Genomic DNA, 17,410 nt, shown 5'->3' with positions numbered 1-17,410 from the left:
ATGCACGCACACACAAACACAGATACAGACACATACATGCACGCACACAGACAAACACACACACAGACACACACATGCACATGTACAGACAGACACATGTATACATGTAGGCGCGCACACAGACACACACATACATGCACACACAGAAACACACATGCACACAGACACACACAAGATACATGCACACACATAGACAAATAGATACATGCACACTCACACTCACGCACACACACACATACACTATTCACGCACATGCACACACACACACATACACACGCACACTGCTGGGCCTTTTGTGCACACTCTGAGGCCAGAACGAAATGCCTCTCTCCAGTCCCCCAGAGCCTCAGGCCCGTCATCCCTCCCCAGAGAATGACTGTTCATTCTCTGTTCACAGGCAGCTGGCGGGGAGCAGACAGCGAGGCGGAGGCCGGTGTCTCTGAGCCGAGGGCCCTGGATGGGTGGGTAAAGCAGGTGGCCGGGCTGGGGGGCAGGCCCACTGTCTCGAGACACACCAGTCCTAGGGGCTCAGGAGGGGATCAGGAAACAGGGAGGGAGCAGGGGGGAGGCCAAGGAGGCCTCTGGGCGCCCAGCCCCGAGACAGACCCCAGGGTGGCCCTGGGGGTGGGGCGCCCCCAGGGCTCTCCCGGCTGTTCCCTGACCATCAGGGTCCCCTCAGACTTACCTTTTCTCCTTTCTGTCCCTGAGGACCCTGAGGAGAAACGGGAGAGCCGTTAGAGAGCAAGTGACCTCAGGAGGTGCTGCCCGGGGCAGGCCCTATGGGGAGGGGCAGAGGAGGGCTGAGCAGCGAGCACCTGGGGGGACTTCTGGTGACCCTCCCACCTGCCCCTTGTCAGGGCCCCACCCTGCCCTGCCCCCGAAAGGTCACACCTGGGACCCTGACCAGGTGCCAGCCCTGGCCCAGTGGGCGGGGGCACTCCCAGGGGTGCAGAGCAGGAGGAAGTACTGGGGGTGCACTCTGCTCCTGGGGGTCCTCACACCAGCTCTGCACGCAGCTCATCCGGAGGAGGGCGGAAGCTTCCAGAAGAGACTGTCTGTCCTGTCTCCTGCCCTCCGCAACCTCAGCCTAGAACCCCGTCCCAGAGCCTGCAGGACAGCTGAGGGGTCAGTGGACGGGGACCAGGCCACAGACTTGGGGGACTTTGGGGCGAGAAGCCAGCACTTGGCAGCCGACGCCATCCCGGAGCCCCCAGGAAGAATATCGGGTCTCAGGGCTCTTTCCTGCCTTGTCCTGTTCCCAGGCCCACCAAAGACGCCGGGTTCGAGGGGGACCTTTGTCCCCGGGGAACGGGCAGCACACAGCTGGCTGTCTGCAGAGCCAGAGCTGAAGAGGTGCGAAGGACACCTCTCGGCTGGCTGGACTGGCGGGGGAGGGAGGGGCTCGGCCAGCTCGGGCCAGCTCGGGGCACTCCCAGGGGTGCTGAGCTTGCAGCCGCAGCCAGGGGGAGGATGCGAGCGTCAGCCTCACCTCCCGAAGGAGGTGACAGAGACAAGACCCCTCGGCTCAGGAGTGCTGGCCCAGCTGCTCTGACGGGCCCTGCCGGCTGCTTCCCCTTGGCCGCACCCTGAGAATGGGGCCTCTGGGTGGCGGGGCTCCCGGAATGAACTAGAACCTCGGGCCAGGGGCCTTCCAGCCAGCAGCAGAGGCCTGGGACAGATTTGTGGCCTGCAGGCCTCAGGCTCTGGGTGGCTGGGGAGGGGTCTGTCTCGACCCCCACGTGCCACCAGGACGAGCGTCCATTCCGGGAAGTCCTCTGGGTGTGTGTGGGTGCGGACAGTGGCTTTGGGACAGTAGATGTGCTCCTCACCACCCACTCAGCTTCCCCCCACCCCCCTTTCATGTGGCTGTCCAGGTGTTCAGAGCCAGGTACCATGGGACACAGTGTCCAGTGGAGGCTGGGCTGTGGGGAACAGAGGCCATGTGGGGGCATGGAGGTCAGAGACCCCAGTTGTGGATCCATGAAATTCCAAGTTCCCCTGGAGTGGTTCAAGGTCCACCCAGGCAAGGTGGCGCTGGCCGTCACAGAGGCCGCTGTCCCGTTAAGAAGGTCAAGGCAGGTGTACTCTGGGTGCTGGATGCTAGCTACTATTCGGTGGGTTGGGGGACAGCCCTGTGAAGGAGTGGGGGGCAAGCTCAGTTGGGGGTCTCCTTCCTGGCACCAGGGCCCCTCACCCGCCCACACTTCCTTCCGGCTCTCGGGGTGACTGTGGGGTGCCGGGCCGAGGGAGGGGATACTTTTCTGACACCCAAGAGAGCAAGTGCCAGGGCTGACATCTGCTTCAGCTGCCCTCCTTCAGGGGGGCTCTGGCCCCCAGCTCCGGCTGAGCCCCCAGGAGGGGAGAGGGCCCCACCTTTGGAGCGGGCCTCAGACACAGGCAGGACGGAGAGCCGAGGGCTCTTGGACCCCACAGAGGCTGGGCCAGAGGGCCAGGACGCGCCCCTCCCAGAGTGGACGAGGACACAAGAATGGGGCAGTCTCAGGGCATGCCGCCCACTCCTAATACCAACCATCTGGCCGAGAACTGGCCGGCACATTGCCATGGGAGGAAGGGGGAGCCTGGGAGATGGGAGAGAGGGGGGAGGGGGGAGGGGGAGGAGGTAAGAGGCATTCAACAGCCTTTGCAGGAAAAGGAGAGGCCGGAGGAGGGATGGGGGCACCAGGTGCTTCACGGGGTGTGCCCGGGCCAGTGGGTGCTGCTCTGGCAGATCTCCTCATGGCCTGCTGCCGGCTTCATGTCCCCTGGGTGTGTGCTGAGGGCAAGGGGTCCCGGGCAGCACGCGAGGCTTTCTCTGCCTTCTGCTGGACCACTCTGTGCCTGCCCCGCCTCCCTGCGTGGGGGTGAGGACTGAGCTGGGTCGGCCGTCGGGGCAGCGCCCACCCTCCCGGGGACAGGCGAGCCGGGTCTTACCATCTCTCCTTTGGGTCCGGAGTAACCCTGGAAAAAGGGGATGAACCAGGTCCACCTTTGGCCATCCCAATCCCACCCCCAGCCCGGCCACGTGTGGTCCCCACATCCCTGATGGCTTCACTGGCACATTTCTTTTTTTGTGGGGGGGGGTCACACCCAGTAGAGCTCAGGACCCACTCCTGGCTCTGTGTTCAAGTCACCAGATGGGATCGAACCCGGGTTGGCCGTGTGCAAGGCAAACACCCTCCCCGCTGTGCTATGGCTCCAGCCTCTGCTTTTGCACATTTCTTCCCTGTTCCCTCGCTCACTCCCCACCCCGCTCAGGAAAGACTGAGTGGGTGGGACAGGCCGTGGGATCTCTGCCCTCACATGTGGGGCACCCCTGAGGGCAACGGAGGGGCCCAGTCACCCCCAGCTCACTCCTTCCTAAGTGTGGAGGGGCCTCTCCTCTCCCCCTCGAGCCTGACACCAAGCCAGAGGGTTGGAGTGCACAGAGAGAGGCACCGGACTGGGGCAGGGACCCTCAGCGTCCCAGCGGTGTCAGGCCAGACCCAGGAGGGCCAGACACTCCTGCAAAGACAGAGGCTGAGGGCCTTTGAGGAAGAGGGGTGCGGCGCCCCCCACCCACGGATGCACTCACCGGCCTGCCGTCCAGTCCAATGGGGCCCTGAAAGCAGAAGGAGACGGATATCAGCCCCGGGCAGCCCCTGGCCCTGCCCAGGGGGTTACAACCCAATACGTGAGGGTTCAGGCCTGCTCGCCACTTACGGGCCATGTGACCCTGGGATAGGCCAGGCCTCAGTTTCCCCTCCTAACAGGGCATGAGAACAGCAGACCTTCCCCGGGTCCTGGTGAGGGAAGGAGGTGTTGCAGATGTGCAGGTGTCGGGCTCGAGGGAGACCCCCGTGGACAGCAGAGACTCAAGCCCGCTGTGGGTCCCCAGTGGGGAGGGGGTGGTGGGTTTCCAGGCCGCCAGGGGCTGCCCAGCATTGAGGGCTGCAGAAACAGGGGCAGATCCCTCCTCCCCTCCCCTCAGAGCCTCTCTTGGGGCAGGAGCCTCCTCATGCGTGACCTGACACCAAATGGAGGGGGCGGCCCACATCCCAGTGTCCTTCGGGGCCCCTGCCCTTCCCAGCTGGCCCTGATTGCTCTGCCGGGGGCCCTGTCCTCCCGAGTGCCCGGCTCTGCTCCTCAGCGGCTCTCCGGGCAAGGCTTCGGGAGCAGGTGCAGGGGCCGGCCAGGCTGGCTCCCCCCACTCACCGGGAATCCGGGGAAGCCTCGGGTGCCCGGCTGGCCCTGGAAAGAGAGAGAGGCGAGGGTGACGAGGAGGAACAGGAGCAACCCCCAAGTCCCTGCCCGACTCCCCCGGGCCCAGAGAGGTGCCCCTCACTCAGCACCGTGAGCAGGCTGGGAGGGGAGAGAAGGGCATGGAATTTTCTAGGTCTCCAGGCACTGAGGGTGGGGCCGGGTGACAGCCAGCCAGTATCCCTGGGTCTTCTGGAATGCTCCCTCGGCCTCAGAAGCTCTACACCTGAGCTAACGTGTAAACAAGGGATGGGGCGTGTGGGGCGTGTGGAAGGTGGGGACCTCGGGGACAGCGGGGGCTCGGCCCTACCCCCACTGTCCTCGCTAGCCACACAATCACAGCCCAGGGCCACTTATCTGGAGATGGTCTGGATGTCAGCGACTCGCGGGACTTTGACCTTCAGCAAGCATTTGCGGCCCACTTGGCTCACTTTCCCCTGCCCGGGCTAGCAGGCAGGACCCCGGCTGCCCCCCACCCCCCGGTCCTTGGGGGAGGCTCGGCAGTTCCCGCTGCTTCCCCTGATGAGTCAGGCCGTTGCACAGATGGATTTCCAGGTGGGAGACCTGGAGGAGGGTCACCGGCCACAGCTCTTGGTTTTGTGGTCATGTTTCATGACGAGAGACTCGGGGCCCCTCAGGGTTGTGCACCCAGGCGGGAAGGACTAAGAAACAGGATCGTCACCTCCTTCCCGCCAGCTGGGGTCTGTCCCTGTGGCCTGTGTCAAGGTCTACCAGAGCTATCGTGGCGGCTCCTTTGCTACCTCGATGTTTGGGTACCGTGGCTCACCCCTTCTCCTGGAGTCCCCAAGTTGGCACGTGCCTGGCAGAGTCACCGCCTTGACCGGGAGAGGTGCAGTCCCTCCCTGAGCTTCACTGGCTGAGACCACGTGACTCTATTCCCTGTGCCTCAGTTGATAGAATGGGGACACGAGGACCCCTGTAGGAGCCACAGAATCACAGGCAGGCCGTAAAGTCTCCTGAAACCTGCGGCTGTCCTTGGCCATGTGTGCTGGCTTGCGTTGAGCCCGGCACACGGAACAGAGCAGGGGAGCGTGTGACCCCACCCAGCTCAGGAGTGCTGGCTCGCCAAGCCCCGGCTGCTCTCAGAGCCAGATCCGAGCCAGAGGAACGTCTCTGCAGACATCAGCTGTGACCTGGCCACCTGGATGGAACATGTGGGTCCTCTCTGAAGCCGCGGGTGTGAGGCATGTGGGGGACACTCAGGCGAGCTGCTGGGAGAGCAGGCGGGCATACTGGAGGGGCAGGGACTCAGCTGGACTGAGCTGAAGGTTCAGGAGGGCCCGTGGCTGGCACCCGAACGCTCAGGAAGGAGGAGATGCCACAGAGATCAGAAGCGCCCCGGCCGTGCTCCTCTCGAGGGAGAGTTATGCTAAGAATAGGGCCAAGGAGAAAACCCGGAAACTGTGCAGGGTAACCCCTGAGACCTCTGAGTGTAAACTTTCAACTTGGGCCCGACACGAGAGGCCCGAGGGAAAGGTCAGCAGGACGGGGTTCCAAGGAACAGCTCCCAGCCCCATCCCAAGAATGTTTACATGGGAGGGATAATCACGGTTTGCTAATGACAGAACCGACCCTGGTCAGGGGCACGCATCCCTGTGGCCAGAACCACATGCAGGGGCTAACCAAGGCTTTTTGGGGGATGTTGGGAAGAATGCTGTCATAGACCAAGTGGAAACTGGTACTTCACTTCCTGGAGAGGAGGGGCCGGGGTGGTCCTAGCCCACATCTGCAGGGCGAGATGCTGCGGTCGGACATCCCTTCCCGTGTTTACTGGCCTGTCTGATTTATTTGTGAATGGCCTGTTTGTATTCTTTACTGATCTCTTCCACTGGGCTGTTTGTCTTTTTCTGATTGATTTGAGCAAAGCGATTAGTCAAGCATAGGAACCCGTTGGGACTGCTCTGTGCTGCAAATGCGGCGTTTATCTTTGCTCTTGTTTACAGTACAGTTTCGGCCATATGGAAGCCTGACATGTATATCCACAGCTTATCAAGTTTTCCTTCTGGCTCTGGGTTTGGGGTCATGTTCCAAAGGGCCTTTTCTGAAGAATAATGCCTGCCATAGAGGGGGTGCGGTGGGGGTAGGGCAGAGGGAAACTGGGGACATTGGTGATGGGAAATGTGTGCGGGTGAAGGGATGGGTGTTGGAACATTGTATGACTGAAACCCAATCAAGAACAAATTTGTAACTTTATCTCACTGTGATTCACTGTCATAACTGTCATCACTGTCATCCTGTTGCTCATCAATTTGCTTCAGCTGGCACCAGTAACATCTCCATTGTGAGACTTGTTACTGCTTTTGGCATATCGAATACGCCATGGGTAGCTTGCCAGGCTCTTCCAGGCGGGCGGGATACTCTCGGTAGTTTGCCGGGCTCTCCAAGAGGGGCGGAGGAATCAAACCCGGGTCGGCTGCATGCAAAGCAAACGCCCTACCCACTGTGCTATCGCTCCAGCCCCTCACTGTGATTAAATTTAAAAATAAGTAATTTTAAAAAGCATACTCTATCAATAAAAAGTTTTAATAGTACTTACTATTCTATGTGAAGCACATTTTGGGCCTATAGGCCCTCATCTAAAATCTTTCAAAGAAAAAGGGCCTTCCTATTCTGAATTATAAAACATGCATGTATGCCTTTATTCTGGTTTATTTCAACTTCATGGTTTATATCAAAGTTTTACTTCATTGGAATGGAGCCTCATAGGTGCTAAACAAGTAGAGACTCACATATATTTTTTTAAATGTTTGCTTTTGTTTTATCTTTTTTATTTTTTAAATGGCAGTAGTCCGAGTTTGATTTCCTGAACAATTTATTTTTCTCTTCCTATTGTGAAATAAAGCCTTTGTCACGGACCAAATTCCCAGATGTCAAGTTCCCCGGGTGCCTTCGCTTCATTTCTGGCCTCTCCATTTCTTCTCTAGTTGTTTTTCTTTTTTTTTTTTTGTTTGCTTTTTGGGTCACACCCAGCGATGCACAGGGGTTACTCCTGGCTCATGCACTCAGGAATTACTCCTGGCAGTGCTCAGGGGACCATATGGGATGCTGGGAATCGAACCCGGGTCGGCCTCGTGCAAGGCAAACGCCCTACCCGCTGTGCTATCATCACTCCAGCTCCCCCCCCCGCCCGCTTACTCTATTTTTTTTTAGAACTTCTCTGACTTCCATGCAAGCTCATTTTCCCCACAAATAAAATGGAACGTTATTTTGATGGACTCCAAGGCCAAAAATATAATCACTAGGATTAGACCATTTTATGTTTATAGGTTGATCAGGAGACAGTTCACTGACTGATAGTATACCTGGAAATCTGAGAACCAGGGAAATAAGCTTTACTGATGCCCTGAAATTACCTCCCTTGGTCCCGTGGCAAGGTGAAGAGAGTCCTGTGGCTCCTGGTTCTATCTGCTCCTGCCTCCCACCTGCCCCTGGTGTGGTGTAAAGCCACACATCCAGGCTGACGATTCTAGCTGGGAAGGTTGACCAATGTCCCCCTTCTCTCTGTCTGACCCTGGAGGTCCCCTCCAGATCTGCCCGGACCTAGCCTAGTCTTCTCCCCACTTCTGGTCAGTGCTGTCTTCCCCAGGGAGCTGCCTCTGGAAATGAACCTCTGTGGCTGGGGAAGGGGAGCATGCAGCAGAGGGCATGGGCATGGGCAACAGCCACCATTCTCTGTGGCTCCAACACTGCCACCAGGGCGGATGCCCAGATTTCCAACACAACGGCACCTGTTCCCGGCTGTCAGACACCTCCGTGGAGGCTCCAAACATTCTGAACATTCCACATTCAACGTGCCACACTTTCTACTGCCCGAACCTGCCACCCCACAGATACACACCCACTCAGCCTGCAGTCAGGAGTACTGCAATTCCTCTTTCTCTCTTCAGCACCACCCTTGACAGCTCCCCAATATCTCTCCAGGGCCAGAGAGATAGTGCAGCACCGAGGGCTCTCTTGCTTGGCACTTGGTCTACCTAGGTTTGATCCCTGGCACTCCATATGGTCCCCTGAGCACTTCTAGGAGTGATTCCTGTGTGCAGGGTTGGGAGAGAGCCTTGAGCATCATTTGGTCTGGCTCCAAAACCAAACAAAAGCCCATCATCTCACCCGTCTCTTCTACATGTAGCCAGGGCCAAAGTCTGTGCAGGGCCAGAGTCTGCCCTCCGGGAGCCCACGCATACTCCACACACACGCATGCACACACTTTCACGCACACCCCACACACATGCCACACACGCTCCTTGACACAACAGCAGCACTGGCTGCTCCTTCTGGCTTCCCGTGCCCCTGTGGCTGTGTTCCCCACACTCTCAGGAGGGAGGGCCGACTCACAACCTCCCGTCGTGGGCCTTTGTGCATAGACCTTCCTCACAGCTCACCGCCTCGCCCTCGCTTTCTTCCGGAAGGAACGGCCCATTTCTCCCACAGCATGGCCTGGGATCCTCCTTGTCGCCAGCTCGGGAGGGCTGGGCAGTAGCAGCCACATGAAGATTTCAAAGTCCTCACAGACGTGGAGACCCGACTCGGACCGCCTCCACGTGCAGGGGGTCTGGAGGGCCAGACAGCTCCTCCTGGCCCCTGCGGCGACTATGGAGGTGTTCAGGGAGTGGACACAGTCCCCTTGAGGTGGGGGACACGCCTGAGGCCCTACTTGTGCCTGCCGAGCCAGCCTCTGCAGCCCCGGGCACCCCTGACTTAACCGGGCACAGCACTCTAGACTCCCCTCTGTAACGGGAGCCACCCTCTGGGTGGCTTCTCCTCTGCACAGACCCTTAGCCAGCTCCAGAGTGGGGGCAGGTGCGTCCTGAGAGTGGCATGGCGGGTTCTGCCAGTGGCATTTATTCTGGGATCTTCCTGGAAAGCTGCTTAACTCCTGGCCAACACTAGCCACCAAGAATTTGCCCGCGAGAGCCAAAGGCCCTATGTCCAGGGGCTCCGCGAGGAAAGCACAGTGGCCCCAGTCCTCTAGGTGGTGGGCACAGACACGGGCCCTGGCAGAGGACACTGGGCTTTGGGAAGCTCCCGGTGCCATAAACAGTCTCTGAGCACCCGCAGGGAAGACGGGCCTTTCCTTCAGGTGAACGGCCTTGGCAGGGTAGAGCTTAGCAGGGACGGAAGGAGAAGGCAGCAGGAACACTGGTTTTGTGATGACTGCCAGCCGGGCCCAAAGACTCCAGCCCTGTCTATGGGGTGACCACATGCCCAGTGTTCCTCTGCAAAACAGGCCGGTGGGTGGGTCAGAGAGAACAAGGCCCAAGTGGGCAAGGTGCCTGTCTCCTTGGTCTAGGCCATGACAGCTGCCCAGCCTGGGATGCCGCTAGTGCTCAGTGAGTCACCCCAGGCAGGAGGTGGGTCCTGGTTAGGTTTCTATGTGTCCAGCTGTGGGGCCATGCCACATTTAGGGGTACTGGCAGGCTTCTGCTGGCAATGCGTCCAGCAGGGGCTGAGCCCTGGGGTGCCCAGCATGGCGAGAGCTGATGGTCAGAGATGGCGCCCAGGGCCGCCTGCATTGGGCATCACTCTCCCGTCCCACCTCCCAGTGGCACCCTGGGACTCTCTCCTTCCTCTGTGGCCTTGCGTGACACCCCTGGCCCCCTGCTAAACCTCACTTTTATCAAAAGCAAGTGACCTCGGGACACTCATGCCACGGTGCCCCCATCCAGCTCACAGGGGCGGTGGCCAGGGGCAAGGGGGTCAGCTATGGCAATGGGGTTAAGCCTGCATGAGCCGTCAAGCCACTGGCTCGCACTTTCTGGGTATCTGAACCGCCCAGAGGACCTTAGCCTCTGCCCAGCACAGCCGCCTGGGGTGCAAGCCTGGGGGCTGGCCTGGGTGACGTGCCAGGGTGGGGCCAGTAAGCCAGACTCAGGGCTACCGTGTCTATGCTGGGCCCAAACCCCATCTCAGATGCTAAGTGGGGCTCCGCCCGCACCACTGCTCCTCTGGCCCTTGGCTTCCCCTTCTCAGGGGGCCTGGGGTGCTCCCACTCGGTTTGCTAGGAGTGGCTGGTGCTGTGTCTGTGAGAAAAGCTGCCCGTCCACTCAGTCACTCACGTTGGGTCCCCTCCAGCTGTCCTGGCCAAAGAGAGGGTCTGTTTCCCAAACCCCTAGCCACGGGCCAGGCCCAGGGCGTCCCCAAGATGGGGGCTGGGGGCTGCCGAGACCGGGAGGAGGTGCCAGGCCAGTGACTCTGGGTTCTGGGTACCTGCTCCCGGGGCTTCCCGAAACAAGACTCATTCCCGGGACAGCTGGAGCGCCCACCCCGCACCCCTGCACCCCCAGGAGGAGCCGGCTCCTTCCTCCGCGTGTAAACAGCGGGGCCGCCTCGCAGCTGCTGCTGTGTCAGGGCTGGCTCGGGGGGGGGGGGGGGCCCGGAGAGGCTGTAATTTAGGGACATCTCGGCAGGCCACTTTCTGTAACATCAACAGAAGCCCGGCCCAGGGATCACATCACATGGTGGCGGCCGGCCCTCCCCGTCCCCCCTCCTCCCCACCCCCAGACCCTTTACATTAACTCACCACCTCCAAGAAGAGCAAAACCACTTACAGGGGGGCCGCGAGGGCCGATGATGGACATCCCGGCGTCGCCTGGGGCCCCCTGTGGGAGAGAGGGGTGCAGAGAAGGGGGGCAGGGCAGTAAGGAGAGAAGGAGTGGGGGAGGCGGTAGGTAGGGAAGTGGACCAGGGGGACGCGGGGAGTCCAGGGAAGGAGGAAGTGTTTGCAGGGGTGAGGAGGGGGCCCAGGAGAAGTGGCTGGGGAGAGGAGAGGAACTGTGCGGGGCGGGAAGGGAGAGGGCGGGGGGCCGAAGGAGGAGGGCACGGAACCCAGGGAGGGGGCAGGCGCATGGCAAGGGGACTGGGGGACACTCAGCTCAGCGGTGGCCTGCCCCCGTGGCCGCCCACCTGCTCCCACTCATCACGTCCATCCCAAAGCCCCCAAGGTTCGTTCGTCCCAGGACAGCCCTGTAGGTGGAGGCCGAGGGACACACCATGGTGCTAGCAGCCCATCCCGCACAGCGTCGGCCCGAGGGACCCTCTGTGCCCAGTCGTGGGGCCGGGAGGGACCCACAGCCTCCGGGGCGGGGGGTTCTGGGAGCAACAAGTGCAGGTGGAAGTGGAGCAGGAGCTAAATGCGCGTGTGCAGGGGGGGCAGGGCTGGGGTGACGGGAGAAGGACAAATGGGCTGTGCTGAGAGTGGGTGAGACTATGGACTGTGCCCAGCCCGGGGAGTCAGGGTCCCCTCCCCCACCCCAGCGGGGGCGCCAGGGCAGCCCTCTGACCAAGGGTCCCAGGGCATGAAAATGTCCAGGACCCTGATTCTGCTGTGCCAGGCGCTGCCTGTGGTCCTCAGGGCACCCAGGGGCCAGGGCTGACTCACGGGCCTTTGCACATACTCTGTCACTTTCCCACAAGCTACTGGGTATGGGCTCCAGAGCACCCTGCAGGGAGAGGTGCTGTGCTTCCTCTCCTTCTCCCTCTCTCTCCCTCTCCCTCTCTCACTCCTTCTCTTTCCCCCCTCTCCCTCTTTCCCTCCTCTCCCTCTTTCCCTCCCTCTCTCTCCCTCCCCCTCCCAACAAGGCACCTGCCTCACAGGAACATGGGGAACATCCGAAAGAGCCTGGGGGTGCTTTCAGGGTCACCCGGCCCAAGCAGACCTGGACTCTGGTCCTCACACAGCTGTGGGGTCTTGGGCCTCAGCAGAGGGGCCTGGCCAGTCATTCGTTTGGGGGGCCCCAGTCTGGAGTTGGGTCCACGAGGGCTTGTCTCTGCCTCTGCCTCTTTCTGCTGTGTGATTCTGGGTATGTGAATCTGCCTCTCTGTGCCTCAGTTTCCTTATAGGACAGGGAGCAGCCGGGCGTTCCTGGGCGGCCAGTGTCAGGCATGGGTCACGGGGAGAAAGGGGCAATGCTCTGGAGATGTGGAGTGACAAGCTGGGGGCAGCTGAGGTGACCGTGGGGCTACTCGTATTTCAGATCTGGGGGTCTCTGTGGGGTCCTCAGCGCAGGGCACATACGGGGGCCCTGAGCGGGCACAGGAGGCCTCCAGGCCTTGCTCACCCCCTCTGGAGAACCCAGAAGAACCCTGGAGAACCCAGAACCGACGTCCCAGCCCTGCGACCTGGGGCTCCGGCTTCCCAACAGGCTCCAGCCCTGCAGCCCTGAGGCAGCCCCAAGGGAGTCTGTCAGCCCGGAGCACCCGGGGTGGCAGGGATGACGCCAGCCAAGCAGCTCTGGGCTTCTGCCTCGTGCAGGGCGATGCCTTTGGGCAGGAACCAGGCCTGTGCAGCCCCGGCCAGAGACAGTTCCACTGGGACAGGGGAGCTGGGACGGCGGCCCAGGAGTCCTGAGACTCGTGTGGAAGCTGTTAGGAAACTGGGTCACAGGAGGCTGCTCAGGAGGCTGGGGGCAGTGCAGGCCGGGGGGGCCAGGAGAGTCCACTGGGAGGGGGGAGGCCGGGGCGGAGGGCAGGAGGACCCATGTGGACTTGTGGACTCACCTTCTCGCCTGGTTGGCCCTTTACTCCCTGGGGCGGCCACATGCAACGCGGGGTACGGGGAGCAGAGCGGGGAGAAAAAAAAGAGGATGAGAGAGGCACGCACACGGCATCTGGGCCCGGCACAAGGACCAACCACAGAGCTCCACCGTGAAACAGGAGACCAAACGAAGCACAGATGCCGACACAGGGTCCCACCCCGGCCGGCAGAGCCGCAGGCAGCTAAGGCCTCCCCCGCCAGCCCTGCAGGGCACTCTGGGGAGAGAAACGGGCCGGAGACACAGAGAACATGTGCGCACGCGTGGGTGTGCATGCATGTGTTTGCACGTACATGTGTGTATGCGCGTGTGTGCGTGCATGTGTGTGTGTGCATGTGTCTTGTATCTACAAAGGCTAGAAAGAGAGCCTGTGAGAGAATAGGAGAGTGAGAGACAGAGAGGGACAGAGATCAAGAGAGTGAGAGAAGAGAGAAAGCAGGAGAGAACAAGGGAGAGACAGAGAGCAAGAGTGACAGGAAAAGAGTGAGAGAGACTGAGAGTGAGAGAGACAGAATGAGAGAGAGAGAAAGACAGAGTAAGAGATACAGAGATTGAGAGAGAAACACAGAGAGTGAGAGAAACAGTGAGAGAAACAGAGAGAGAGAGAGAGAGAGAGAGAGAATGGCAGGCCTTCCCAGGTCTGGAAACCTGCTGAAGCCCTGGCCACAGGGCCTGTAGGTGAGTTGGGCCCATAGTTGGCTGGTCAGCTGGGCATCAGCTAAGGCCTTGGTGGGGACATGAGGGCCTGGGGCCACAGGGCAGCACACAGGAGGACAGAGCATGGGGCTGAAAGGAAACTGGGGGTTCCCTCGGGTCCCGATGTCCACCGACACTAGTGGCTAGAGAGCCTTTCTCCACCTTGTCCAGAGACGGTGGCCACTGGGGACCACAGAAGGGCCCACCAGCCACCCCAGGCCTTCTCAGGTCAGGCCTCCCCCCAGGCCGCCAAATGGGCCCATTGTCACATTCTCAAGGGCACAGCAGTAGGAAAGGCCCAAAGCAGCTTGGGAATATTTTCCTGGAGGGAGAGGGGGCCCTGCCACAGCAGGCCAGAACCGGGCAGTGACAGAACCAGGGACAGAGCCCAGCAATGCCCCAGCCCCGGGCCAGCTGAGTGCCCAGACAGGCTGGCGGGACCCAGGGCAGCGGGGCAGTCAGGGATGGGCCAGGGTGGGTGGGAGCTCCCGTGTGGCAAGTGGGGAGAGGGTCTCCCGGCAAGGGGCTTGCTCGGGGCCCCTGGCCTCGGGTTCGGACCCACAGCTGCCGTGAGGACCTCAGAGCTCTGGGACAGGGGTCACTTTTCAACTCGGAAAGGTCCTGGCTTCTAGAACTTAGCCCTGCAGGCTGCATCCTCCTGAGAACAGGCCAAGGTCAGGGCCAAGAGCACAGGGCTGGGGTCTGGCTGCCGCCTGGGTTCAAGTCCTCGGCAGCCACTTCCTGCCAGGAAAGGACTTCGGGGTAGACCTAATACCTCAGTTTCCCCATGTGAAAAATAAGCGCGTGCTCTGCACCCGCCTCCTGCTGCTCTTAGGGTGACCCACAGGCCGAGCGGGTCAGACTCCTCCATGCCAGGCCCAGCGGGCAGCCACCCTGTCATGTGTTTGCTGAGACTCAGACACCTTTTGCTGCTCTCGGCAGCAGGCCAGCAAACTCACAAAAGAATGCCAGGGCCAGGGCAGAGCAATAATACAGCACACAGGGCGCTTGTTTGCCTTGTTCACGATGGACCGGGGTTCCACCCCTGAAGCCCCCCAACCACTGCCATGAGTGATCCCTGAGTAGAGAGTAAGGAGAAAGCCCTGAACATTGCCTGGTGTGCCACAAAACCCAAATTCATTAAAAAATCTGGGCTGCAGTGATAGGACCATGGGTAGAGCTCCGCCTTGCATGTGGCTGACCCAGGTTCAACCCCCTCAATATCCCATATAGTCCCCCGAACACTGCCAGGAGTAAGTCCTGAGCATTGCTGGGTGTGGCCCCCAAACAAAGCCAAACAAGAATATCAGAGCAGGGGTAGGGCCAACACAGTTCAGAAACGGGGTTCGGGGTAGGGGGTGGGGGTTCTAAGCAAAGCACGTGGAGAAGCACAGGGGGAGGTTCATCGTCCCTGAGCCAGTGTGGCCACGACCACCTCAGGCCACTGGGAGGCCTGCACTGCCCTTCCTAGGCTGCTGAGACCATCGCCCGGAGGCTTCCAGGGAAAACTGGGGTGCAGGGAGCACCTCCTAGGCCACACTTCTCACCTCTGGGGCATCTTTGCTTTTCTGCCGGAACCTGGCACGTTGGACCACTCACCTAGCCTGGAGGCTGGCTCTAGGGCAGGGGCCCCGAGGCAGTGCCTGTTCACTGAGACTGAGACTAGGCTGCAGTTTCGGGGGCAGGGACAGAGCGGTGGGAGTCCTCGCCCGGTCCAGGGGGGCTCCTACCTCTCTCCCCCTGGGATTGGCCCTTTGCCCCGTAAGCAGGTGGGAACACAGTGGTAGACGAGGTCTGAAATGTCCTTCCAAGCCTGGCTCTCTCTAGGGGGAAGGAGGGTCTGGGTGTCCCCTGCCATGGTGTGGAGGACAGGCCAGTGTGGGCAAGCAAGCGGTTAAGTGCCGAACAGCAGAGCATGCACGAACTCACCACACGTCCTGGCATCCCAATGGCACCTTTGTCACCCTGATGAAGGAGGCAGAAACAATTAGATTTAGTGGTTTGGGCCACGTGCAAAGACCCCAGGCACCCCTCCTCACCCCACATAGCAAAGAGGATGCCCAGGGGTTGTGTGGGCGAGCTTGCCCACAGCTTCAACCAGCCACCATCCCGCTCATTTCCTGCTCTGCCCTCCTGGCATAGGGGGGGTGCCAGGGAAAGAACCCCCGAAGATGGGTCTGGTCCTCAGCTTGGACCTCAGTTTCCCTGTGCATTTCATCAAGGACCCCAGGCCCTTTCTTCCTTTCATTTTTGTGTCCACAAACATCCCAGCGCTGGCCTGGACACTCGCCTTCTGGGCCCAGAGCTGGGCTGAGTGGCACTGCCACAAGACCGGTGGGGGGATCACTGCTCCAGGGCTGATCCTGCCAGAGCGAGGGAGCTGTGCCCACACTTCCTAGACCCCTTCCGGGTCCCAGCTGAGGAAGCATCAGGGACAGTTCATCCCTACAGTCCTTTCTCACGGCCACTCAGGGCACAGGAGGGACAAAGAACCAGGGGACGAAGCCCACCGATGTCGTGTTCAGGGGTACTGAGGGAACGGCTGGGCTTCGTGGCCAGGACTGACCTCTTCTTGCTCTGGAAATCTGCTTACTACGTTTTGTCCCTCCCCCTGGGTAGAAAAATCTTTTTTTGCAATCATGTGTGCGGACGTCATCAAGTCTCGGGTGGAGCCTGGGTTTCACTAAGAGCCTGGAAGGACAGACACTGAAGACGGCCAAACAATCAGAGGATTTGTGAGGGGCTGGGGGTGTAGGAGAGATCTGGGGGCACGTGTCCCAAGGCTTCGGACGCTCCTGGGGCGATCCTGTGCGTGTTGACCCTGCTGAGGCAAGATGCCTCCAAGGACAATTAGCACCCCGAGATACAGGTAGACACATCAGAGCCAGCAGTGGGTTCTGAGATGCGGATCTGGTTAACTGGGTCTGGGTGACGGGATCAGACTTTCCCAAAGGGAGGCCGAAGGCAGCACTGACCAGTGTCTCCTGAGCTTCTGTGACCAACTGGGTCTTGCAGGGGCTGCTGGGATATCCCGTGGACGCTGTCGGCAAGCTAACCCCAGTGCCTGGCTCCTGCGCTACTGACCTTCATAGCAAGTCTGCTTGTGGCACTCCCTGGGCTGACAGGGGCCAGAACCAGTGACTCTTCTCTGGGTCCGTCCCCCCCATCCCTTCCTGTGGGGGAAGAGACCCCACCTCACTGCTGAGGCTGCCAGGCCCACGGGCCATTGACTGTGACATTCCATGGCCCACTCACTCTGGGGCTTGTGAACGCTATTTCAGAGTATGTGTTTTGGTATCTTTGAAATACTAATGTTCTTTGCAGTCGGGGGCTGTAAACCATGGGTGAGGGGCAGGTGTGGAAGGGCCGGCGGCTGGAAACTCTGCACACTCTCTGATCTGGGAATTGCCCCAAATGCTTTTTCAAGGTGGCTGTTGTCAGCAGCAGCCTGGTCTGGCCTGCCCACGTGCCCCCCAGTCACCTGGTTTCCCCTCCCTGGATTCTGAGACCAATTTCCCCATCCTCCTTTGCTCCGGGGCTCCTGCATCAGGGGAGATTTTTTCCTTGTCTGGCCAAACATCCTCCCACACGCATTTTATGGAGAAAGTCACTGCTGGGCATGCATTCTAGAAGCTGCTGGGCTACTCAAGAGGTGACTGTATGAATCGTGCCTAAAGGAGCGACGGGGCTGGAGGGGTGCTGAGGAGGGCCTGGGAGCTTTGGAAGGGGACTTAGGTGGAGGGAGGCAAAGACTGTTTTGCCTCACGCTCTCTGTGCCTCGCATCGGCCCTCTGACTGACCGTGGGATTTTACCCAAGTCGCCCCCCATGAACGGGCCCCTGGTACCCAGTACTAAGGCCCCTGCTCAGAGCCGCCGTCCAAGGGTCTCAGAAGATCTCCCCCAGGCTGGCTCTTGAGCACAGGAACTG

At 60.4% G+C, this 17,410-nt stretch overlaps 1 protein-coding gene across 8 annotated transcripts in view; it reads right to left on the bottom strand.

Annotated features, from left to right (window-relative positions):
- The window catches only part of LOC129405627 (collagen alpha-1(XIII) chain-like), a 75,418-nt gene that overhangs the window by 44,850 nt on the left and 13,158 nt on the right, over positions 1–17,410 (bottom strand). For all 8 annotated transcript variants that reach the window (XM_055142288.1, XM_055142289.1, XM_055142290.1 and 5 more), the window contains exons 5-11: positions 15,411–15,446; positions 12,751–12,777; positions 10,803–10,853; positions 4,192–4,227; positions 3,572–3,598; positions 2,932–2,958; positions 686–712 (exon numbers count right to left, since the gene is read on the bottom strand). In XM_055142288.1, the coding sequence (XP_054998263.1) occupies positions 686–712; positions 2,932–2,958; positions 3,572–3,598; positions 4,192–4,227; positions 10,803–10,853; positions 12,751–12,777; positions 15,411–15,425 (210 nt within the window). In that variant the 5' untranslated portion in view covers positions 15,426–15,446. The remainder of the gene's footprint in view (positions 1–685; positions 713–2,931; positions 2,959–3,571; positions 3,599–4,191; positions 4,228–10,802; positions 10,854–12,750; positions 12,778–15,410; positions 15,447–17,410) is intronic.

The sequence above is a fragment of the Sorex araneus genome, chromosome 6, assembly GCF_027595985.1.
Source record: "Sorex araneus isolate mSorAra2 chromosome 6, mSorAra2.pri, whole genome shotgun sequence".
NCBI lineage: Eukaryota > Metazoa > Chordata > Mammalia > Eulipotyphla > Soricidae > Sorex > Sorex araneus.
This window is presented reverse-complemented; position numbering and strand designations above follow the sequence as displayed.